This window comes from Acinonyx jubatus, chromosome C1 (genome assembly GCF_027475565.1).
Source record: "Acinonyx jubatus isolate Ajub_Pintada_27869175 chromosome C1, VMU_Ajub_asm_v1.0, whole genome shotgun sequence".
Taxonomy (NCBI): Eukaryota; Metazoa; Chordata; class Mammalia; order Carnivora; family Felidae; genus Acinonyx; species Acinonyx jubatus.
In genome coordinates this window covers 106,386,517-106,396,911 of record NC_069381.1, presented here as the reverse complement: position 1 = coordinate 106,396,911, position 10,395 = coordinate 106,386,517, and the positions used below count along the sequence as shown (strand labels likewise).

At 40.7% G+C, this 10,395-nt stretch overlaps 1 protein-coding gene and 1 non-coding gene across 2 annotated transcripts; both read right to left on the bottom strand.

Annotated features, from left to right (window-relative positions):
• Window positions 1-1,814: 1,814 nt before the first annotated feature.
• On the bottom strand, window positions 1,815-1,921 carry LOC113598326 (U6 spliceosomal RNA). Its single transcript, XR_003419003.1, has one exon. It is a non-coding gene; the product is annotated as a U6 spliceosomal RNA (small nuclear RNA).
• Window positions 1,922-7,315: 5,394 nt separating this feature from the next.
• On the bottom strand, window positions 7,316-9,506 carry GPR148 (G protein-coupled receptor 148). The gene is given in 4 exon segments (XM_027044199.2): window positions 7,316-7,458; window positions 7,461-8,281; window positions 8,283-8,379; window positions 9,425-9,506. Coding segments are annotated over 4 exon segments (1,143 nt in total).
• Between the last annotated feature and the right edge of the window lie 889 nt (window positions 9,507-10,395).

Sequence of the window (10,395 nt, the reverse complement as noted above, 5' to 3'; positions counted from 1 at the left end):
GAGATCCGGGTGGTGGTGATGGCTGATCCCACACAACAGGGGTGAGTGCAGGCAGTGAATGATGGAAGGAAGGACTCAGGGGTCGCCTAGTCCAGCCTTGGGTTGAGACCCAAAAGAGGTCAGGACTAGGGCAAATGACAAAGACCATGAGTTCCTTTCAGCCTGATGGTCTCCACCTCGTCCCCATGTCCAAAAAACCCCCTAGACACAGGGTGTGTCATGTTGGTGTGGGCTGTCTTTGGCATAACCCATCAACCTTCTTTATAGTCATCTTGAGATCATTTCACCCTAGAGTCAAGAGGCTTCTCACTGCTGTCCCCTCCTCCAGAGAGTGTCTGCCACCACCTTTGGATAAGTCCACCTAATTAATTGCATTTCTTGCTATTAAAGGGCCTTTCTACCTAGTGACTGATGCAAGATGACCCCAGGTGTCCCCTCTCCCTGTGGTGTAGTCCTGACCTTTTCTGGCAGTTTCTGGCCATCAGACTTCCCTCAGTCAATTCTTCCCTGTTAGGTAGAAACAAAGGCTGGTCTATGTTTCATCGCCACATACACCCTGAATCAAGAGGAGGACTCCCACAGACTCCACAGTCCTCACTAGCTGAAGTTAACAAATGTTACTTTCTTCTGTTAGGATCTTCCATCTTCTGCATTACAAGGACTTTATATTTTTCTTAATTTTCTCCTGTTTTGAGGATAATTATGGGCTTAACTTCTTCCAGTGGGTGATAATTGCTCTTTTCCATCTGAACCTGTCACCCTTGGGCCAATGAGAGCTATTCTAAGCCATCTACTCTCATCCTTTCAGAGAATTTTAAAACATCCTTACTTTTAGGAGCAGGTGGGTGGCTCAGTCAGTTCAGTGTCCGACTTCAGCTCAGGTCATAATCTCACAGCTTGTGGGTTCAAACCCCGCATCAGGCTCTGTGCTGACAGCTCAGAGCCTGGAGCCTGCTTTGGATTCTGTATCTGCCTCTCCTATGCTCATGCTCTGTCTCTGTCTCTCTCTCAAGAATAAATGAACATTAGAAAAATTTTTTAAATAATATAAAATATACTTTTAGGTAACAAAACAAACTATGTGTATAATTTATAATATATAATTTTTTTCTTTCCCAAAGATATGGGATCAGGTCTTCTCCAAGGATCCCCTGGAATGATCTTTCACAGCAAGATTTCCCAGTTCAGAAACTACTGATGATTTTTCTTTAATAGTGTCCTATTGTAAACTTCCTTTATGTAATTTTTATAACACACTTAGTTTTCTTATCAGACCTCACAACATTTTTGGGCCATGGCTGTAACTCTTTTCATCCCTGGCATGAGCCCTTAGGGTTCTCTGACCTTGCTCCCTGTTCTCTTGATTGGCCAGCGGGTCTCAGACCTTTTGGCCATAACCCTTGCTTTCTGAAAGACCCAAAAGATTTCAGTTGACTGAACACAAATACAATACGTAGGTGCTGATTTGTCAACTGCATTGGTCATGGTGCAAGAATCCAGGTTTGCAGCCTGAACTCAGTAGTTCCTTATGGATCCTACATCAGAGAAGACTGGGAAATGAGACAATGGGATCCTAGGAAGGCTGGCAGGGCTGGGACTGTCAACTTGGAGAAGAAATGCTTCAAGGGCCACAATTTGGAGTAGGTATCTGGATGAGGAGGAGGAACTCTAGTACTCAGGCTAGTTCTCCTGCAGAAAGTTGTTCTCCCCAATCTCAAACAAACGCACATTAGAGAGTACATTCACATGATGTGGCCTACTGCAATGACTTGGTGGTTTCTTGTTCTTCAAAGCTATCTGTATTTTGTTTTATTTAAAATATGGAATACTTCATGGATCTGCATGACATCCTTGTGCACGGGCAATGCGAATCTTCTTTGTTTCATTCCAATTTTAGTACATGTTCTGCAGAAGTGAGCACAAAATCCATCTATATTGTAAAACTTCCATTTAAAAAAATTGAACACAGTTTGTTTCTTTTTCTTTTTTAAAATTCTGGTAAAATATATATAACATTGAATTTTCCATTCCAATACGTTTTAGGTGGACAATTCAGCATCATTAAGTACATTCACATGGTTGTGCACCATCACCTCTAGCCATTGCCAAGATATTTTTATCACCTCAACAAAAACTCTACGAACTAAGCAAAAACTCATCCTTCTCTCCCTAGCTGGGGGTAACCTCTATTTTACTTTCTTTCTCTGTGAATTTGACTGTTCTAGGTAACTCTTAGGGAATTATACAATATTTATCCTTTTGTATCTGGTTTATTTCACTGAGCTTAAGGTTTTCAAGATTCATCCATGTTGTAATATGTATCAAAATTTCATTTCTTCTTAAGGCTGAATACATTGCTTTATCCATTCTTCCATTGATAGACATTTGAGTTGTTTCCACCTTTGTCTATTGTGAAAAATGCTGCCATAAACATTGGTATATAAATATCTGTTCAAGTTTCAGCTTTCAGGTCTTTTGAGTATATTCCTGGAAGTGGAATTATTTGATCATAATGGTAATTCTATGTTTAATTTTTTGAGGAACATTGTACTTTTTACTACATTCCTGCTAGCAATGCCAAAGTTCTCCATTTCTCTACATCCTTACCAATACTTGCTATTTTCCATGATTTTGTTGTTTTTCAATTAATAGTCATCCTAATGAATATAAAGTAGTATCTCATCATGGCTTTGACTTGCATTTCCTTAATGATTAGTGATGGTAAGAAATCTTTCATGTGATTATCAGCCATTTGTATATATTCTTTGGAGAACTGTCTGTTCAAGTCCTTTATGTATTTTTAAATTGGATTGTCTTTTTTTTCCCAGCTGTATTGAGGTATTACTGACATATCCATATGGAAGTTTAGGGCATACAACCTGGTTATTTGATACATGTATATATGGCAAAACATCCCTCCTCAATATTAGGGTGTTGTAGTAACATTTGAAGTTTACTCTCTTAGGAATATTCAAGTATATAATACAGTATTGTCAATTATTGTCATTATGTTGTACAGTAGATCCCCAAACTTACTCATCTTATGCTGGAAGTTTCATCCATTGGTCAACATCTCCCCATTTCTCCCCCCACCATCCCCTGCCAACCACCCTTCCACTCTCTACTTCTATGAATTCAGCTTTTTTCGATTCTACATACAAATGAAATCATATAGTATTTGTCTTTGTCTGACTTATTTCTCTTAGCCCTCAAGATAGGTCCATGTTGTCACAAAAGGCAGGATTTCCTTCCTTTTTTATAGATGAATCATATTCCATTATGTTTGTGTGTATATATGTGTGTATATGTATATGTACATGTATATACATGTACATATTATTTATCCATTCATCCATTGATGGACACTAAGGTTATTGCCAAGTCTTGGCTATTATGAATAATGCTGGAATGAAATATGTATATGTATATGTACATGTATATACACATACATATTATTTATCCATTCATCCATTGATGGACACTAAGGTTATTGCCAAGTCTTGGCTATTATGAATAATGCTGGAATGAAACATGAGGGTGCAGACATCTCTTTGAGATAGTGATTTCATTTCCTTTGGATATATACCCAGAAGTGGAATTGCTGGATCATAAGAAATTCTATTTTTAATTTTTTGATGAACCTCCATTCTTTTTTTCATAGCAGATAAATCAATTTACATTCCCAACAACCACATACAAAGATTATATTTTCTTCACGGTCTCTCCAACACTTGTGGTCTCTCGTTCTTTTGATAATAGCAATACTAACAATTGTGAGGTAATATCTTGTGGTTTTGATGTGCATTTCCCTGATAATTAGTGATGTTGAACACCTTTTCATGTTTCTTGGCCATTTAGAAGTCTTCTTTGGAAAAAATATCTGTTCAGTTCCTCTGCCTATTTTTTAATCAATTGTTTTATTGTTGTTACTGAGTTGTATGAGTTCTTTATATACTTTGGATATTAGCCCCTTATCACATAGAGAGTTTGTGAATATTTTCTCTCATTCCATAGATGCCCTTTACATTTTGTTGATTGTTTCTTTTGTTGTGCAGTGCAGAAGATTTTTAGTTTAATGTAGTTGCACTTTATTTTTGCTATTGTTGCTTATGATTTTAGTGTCATATTTTAAAATTCATTGCCAAGACCAAGACAGCTTTTTCCCTTGTCTTTTCTTTTATGAGTTTTATAATTTCAGGTCTTAAATATATTAAGTCTTTAATCCATTTTGAGTTAATTTTTATAAGTAATCTAAGATAGGGCTTCAGTTTCTTTTTTCTGCATGTGCATATACAGTTTATTGAAGAGACTATTCATAGTCTATAAATATGCTATGGTATTTTGATTACTACAGCTATGCTATGCTATAGTACTATGCTATTTTGATTACTACAACTTTGGCATAAAATTTGAAATTAGGAGGTGTGAGGCTTCCGGCTTTGTTCTTTCTCAGGATTTGTGCTATTCAGGGTCTTTTGTGGTCTTTTTGGAGTTTTAGGATTGTTTCTTCTGTTTCCATTAAAAAGTGCCATTAGAGTTTTGATAAAGATTGCATTAAATCTATAGATGACTTTGGATAGTATGGACCTTTGAACAATATTAATTCTTCCTCCACAAACTTGGGATATTTTCCCATTTATTTCTATCTTCAATATCTTTCATCAATGTCTTGTAGTTTTCAGTGTACAAATCTTCTACCTCTTTAGTTAAATTTACTCCTAGGTATTGTATTATTTTTGATAATATTACAAATATAATTATTTTATTTAATTCTTTTTCAGATTATTGTAAGCATAGAGAAATGCAACTGATTTTTGTATGTTGATTTTGCATCTTTCAACTTTACTAAATTTGTTTATTAGTTCAACAATGTTTTGGTGGAGTCTTAGGAATTTCTATGTATATCACATCATCTGGAAACAATGACAGTTTTACATATTCCTTTCCAGTTTGGATTTCTCTTTTTTCTTTTCCTCAGCTAATGGCTCTGCCTATAGTTTCCAGTACAATGTTGAATTAGGAGTGGTGAAAGTTGTCTTATTCCTGGTCTTAGCAGAAAAGTTTTCAGCCTTTCACTGTTGAGTATGATGTTAGCTGTGTGCTTGTCATATATAGCTTTTATTGAAGTATACCCTTTTATATACATTTATTGAGCATATTGATCCTGAAAAGACATTGAATTCTGTCAAATGCTTTTACTGCATCTATTGAAGTGACCATATGATTTTTCTTTCATTCTATTAATATGGTGTATCATATTTTATTGATTTGTGTATTTTGCTTGCTTGGGAGTGTTTCATACATATGAAAGTATATAGCACACTTGTAAAGGTAAATATGCAATCAGATTTAGAAAATGATAATTTGTAATAGAATGGTATGTTAACCACTTAACTATAGTTTGAAAGTCAGAGGGAAGGAGTATTAAAAATAATTATGGCTACTATACTTTGTTAATGAATTCAATATAAAAAGAAGTAAAAGTGACATCAAAAATAAAAGCAGTGGATTAAAAGGTGAATTTTTTAACAGGTGATCAAAGTTAAGTTACTATTGGCTTAAAAAGGACTGTTTTATCTATGATATGTCTTATGTAAGCCTCAGGATCATCACAAAGCAAAACCCTAGAGTAGATTCACAAAAAATAAAGAAAGGGGAAACAGAGCACACCACCACAGAAAATCACCAATTTACAAAAGCAGGCAGAAACAGAGGGAAGAAGAAACAATGAAACTACATAGCATCAGAAAGCAATGAACAAGATAGCATTAGTAACTCAACAACAACCCAATTCACCAGTCAGAAAGCACAACGTGCTGGAGTGGCTAAAAACACAAGACCAGCTCACATACTGCCTGTAAGAGACTCACTTCAGCTTTCAGGACACATGTAGGCTCAAAGGGAAGGAATAAAAAAAAAAAAACCAGGCAAATAGAACAAAAGTGGGGTAACTATATTTAGATAAAATAGACTTTAAGCCATAAAAGGTAACAAGAGACAAAGAAGATCATTATATAATGATAATTGGGTCAATACATCAAGAAGCTATACCAATCATAAATATATACATACCCAACATCATAAAAGATTTATTAACATAACTTCGGAGAGTTCAAAATTAGCTGTGATGAAGAATCTGCTGCATACTATACTTTTTAACCCATTTTAAATATAACCCATCTTTTCCAATTCTAGTTATTATGTATATATTTTTATTTCTAGAAGTTCTATTTAATTTTTTTCCCTAATCTTCTCAGTTATTGTAAAAATGTATTGCTCTTTATTCATATGCCCATGTCATTTTTCATGTCTTAAAACATATTGAGGGGTACCTGGCTGCCTCAGTGAGTAAAACGTGTGACTCTTGGTCTCAGGGCCATGAGTTCAAGCCCCACACTGGGCATGGAGCCTACTTAAAAACAAACAAACAAACAAACATTGAACATTTTTGTATTAGCCAAGTGTCTGACAGTTCAAGGAGCTGGATGGAGTATACTGCTGCTATCTTTTTTCTTCTCACTTTCTTTCATGGTGCCTTATTCTTTTGTGTGCTTTTGTGAGTTTTGACTACATGCAATTCATTTTCTTTGGCATTCTTTTACCAGGGAAATTCTTTGAAGCATGAGCTGAAGCTCTAGTCCTGCAGAAGAGCCACATCAACCACAGTATGAGGTTTGTTGACCACAAAAATAATTTGAAACCTAGTTCTAGTCCTGTCTGAAGGGTAGCTTCTATTTAAGAATTCTTGAGGAATTTTCTTCCTCTTCTGCACAGCACCAATATCAAGGCAGTAAAATCCTTGCTGTTTGTTAGTTGTCATATATCCTTGTTCTGAGACTATAATCGTTTGGGGTTCCAGCTTTATAGATGTCTTCATGACACTCCCTGGTATAGATGGGTCCTAGGTTTGCTATCCTCCCTCCCACATCCTGAGAAGCTACCCAAATGGAGGTTCTTGGTCCCAGATTCAGCAAATCTGCTTGCTTACACTTCAGATTCAGATTACTTTCAGTAATCTTTTGGTGTCTGTGTGTTTGTCAGCAACATGCTTTGTCAGTGGCCTTGGAGGGTATGGGGGAAACCATTGGAAAGGCACAGATCTGGCCTCAGCTTCACTTTGATCAGAGCTCTGCTGACTCATTTTACTTGCTTCAATTTTCAGGTAGGGCTTCAGTGAGAAGTTAGCTTTCTCTACTTAAAAACTTTTGAAATGTTGAATGCTGAGGTCATCTTAAAGGTCCTGTTGCACAAGTATATTACAGTTCTCTGGAGTTGATAATTGAACGCTGATGCATCCAACATATAATTTTTAACCTCAGCTTGCCAAACTGTGAAATTTGTAGCTCTTAAAAATGGTGAAGATGTCACTGTGCCTCCTGGAGGAGAAGTGGCCCCCGACCATCCCCAACAGCTACCAGTAGTGGAGTGTATACAGGTATGGGAGCATGGCACGAGGAGCATCATAAGCACCTCGCTGTTGGCTGCCATGAGCCACACATGAGTTTTGGCATCAATGTGGTTGTACTTGGTTAGCATGATATCCAGGCAAAACACCATAACATGACTAACGTACAGTATGAGTAGCACTGTATGGATGAGCAGGGTGCCCATGGCCCAGGAGTAGCCCTGGACCCAGATGCCTGAAGTCCTGGTCTCTGCATAGATCCTCCAGAAGCAGTAGGTGATGAAACCTGTGCATAGAAAGTGAATGCATAAAATGTAGGTGTGGGTAATAGTGACCAAGGGGCCACAGCCTGGCTCATTGCACAGGGTCAGCTGCAGGATGCATAAGGCCTCTTGTTTCTCTAAACTGGCATCTTGCTGCTTGCTAAGCCAAATGAGACATGTAGGGAAGAATTAGGCCAGCAGCCAGATGAGGGCCACCACTTTCTGGACAACCTCACAGGACATGAAGGAGAAGTAGCACAAAGGATAAGCAACTGCCAGGTAGGTGTGCAGCATGGTGGCCATGAAAGACAGGATGGTGCTGGTGTAGGTAGCAAAGACAACATCTGTGAGAACACCACAGGTGATGTGGCACAGAGTCCGGCCACCCAGGTTGCTGGATGAGATAAGCATGTAGAACACAAGGTAGGCCAGATCTGAAAGCAGGATGTTAGCCAGCAGTAGGTAGTGGAGCTCTTGCCACAGCTTCTGGCTCTTCAGGATGGTTGCCAGCAGCAGGAGGCTCAGAGTCAGTGTGGCTGCAGCCAGCAGGCTTGAGGGAAGGAACAGCCAGCACAGCACGGAGACAGGCACCCTGAGGTCCCCAAGGTTTAGGAGGTGTTGCTGGCTAACATGGCCTGCTGATGAGCTGGTCAGAGGCTGGCCAGGCTGTTGTGTCCAGGGGGAAGGGTGCCAACTGAACCCCCAGGCTTCCTGGCAGGAATGGCAGGCTTTCTCACAGGTGGTTGGTTCTGTACCCGCCCAAGGTATAGATCTCCCCTGCAGGATCCTCATGGTGCTACTCCTCTGCAAAAATGTTGAGCTTGAGCAGGTCTTAGGGATGACTGTTTAACAAAAATAAAACAACAAAGCAAAATTCTGCTCATACAGGGCTTCCTACATTCATGCATAGCTGTCAGCTGTCCTGGCTGCATGTGTGTGGGCACATCTAAATGGATCAGCCTATTGCCATGATTCACTGGTCACTGATCTCTGATCTCTTGAGAAGTGTCCCCCATTTTGATGTCCCCCAAACCCATCTGGTTGGCTAGCAGGGAGTGTGCAATGAATGCTCACCACATTGGATTGAATTCAGTGGTCATAGTCAGGCAGTCCTATCTGAAGGGAAGGAGCAGCCATCTGGGAACTAGGATTTCTGGACTGTGGAACAGGCCTAGCTTCCGTCTGAGGCTGCACATGACAGGGCCTCAGGAAGTGGTACCAGGCTAGAGGGGCCTGGGTATGCTCACATAGGTGACCCTATGTGTGAATGTGTGTGTGTCCCACAACCCTTCTACACAGGACTCCACATGGGAGAGCATTCAGCTGCCCTCCTGTGGTGTCCCTGTGTGGCAAGACAGATACCCCACTTGGCAGAGGCTGCACAGATGCTAGAGGAAAGGGGCGGAAGGCAGGAGAGAGAAGAGGATGGGAGGTTCACAAGCAGCTGGGACATCACAGGTTATCCAGAAATGTATAGATGGTTATGTGCACTTGGTTGGGGCCCACAGTGGGGTGGCCTGGGAAAGAACAAGGCATGCTCCAGTTCAGGTAAGCAGGCTTTCTGTTATTGAGATCCTGGCTTTGAAACCTTAGGAAGCTTTGCACATCTCTCTACATTTGTTTCCTTATCTGTGAAATGTGAGTGCTTCCTATGCAGACCTCATGGAAATGCTGCAAAAACCTAGAGGTTACATACTTAGTGCAATGTGTAGCCTGGGGTAAATGCTCAATACTAGAACACTAGCCCTTACCTTACCACACTCTCCAGAGGCTTGGGTCCTCTCTGCTCCACAGACCCCCTTGCCCTCACTGCAGAAGGAGTGCACTAAGTGCTTCATGCCCCTAGGACCCCCGCCCCATGCTGCTTGTACCACACTCCTCCAGCCCCTCTCTGGCCCCACACCAGGCCCCAGCTTGACACCATACTGAGCCCAAGGAAGGAGCTGCTACAGAGCTGTTGACTTCCTGGGCACAGGCGGAATGTTCTTAAGATTAGAGGGAGACAAAAATTTCAGACATTGAGCCACAAGAAGCCCAGCCTCACATCATGAATGTCACTTGGAACATATTCAGCAAGTGACACACCAGAGTCCTGCCTCATCCCTCAGCTAAGGGCCCTCTGCCCACACAGGCATTTGCTTTCTGCCTCCCTTCTCTTTCTCAGCAGTGTCATAAGCTGAAGACTTCAGAGGAAATCTGGCTTTGCCTCTTATGATTAACTGTAGCTTTGGCTGAATTACTTTGCCCCTCTGGGTCTCCATGACCCCACTGGGGGCCCATGATGACAATACACCTGTCCTGGAGGCCTGCATCCAATTACACAGGTGCTGACAGTCACTGCCAAGTAGCTTCTTTCCTAAGAGTGCCCCATGGACAGAGCCTTGCCATAGAACATATCTGGGGTACAGGTAAGGGGAGACCCCCACTTAACTCCCACTCAACCCAGGGACCATGCCTTTCTTGAGGGTTTGTTACAGTATTTGAGGAGGAGCAGCAACTTCATCCTGAAGGTAGACTATGGTAAAGACTCTAAGGGTTGTTCTGACAAAGTACATCTCCCTCCTCCAGAAAATTTGCAATGCCAGAGAGCTAACCCTGCCTCCCTATCTCCTCTGCCAGGGCCTGTGCTCCCCAGGGGGTCACCCCTCAGACCTTAAGTGGCCCCAGGTCTGGGGAGGGAACAGAGCCCTGCCCTGCAGGTGTACTCTGAAGCCTGTATGCCTAGAG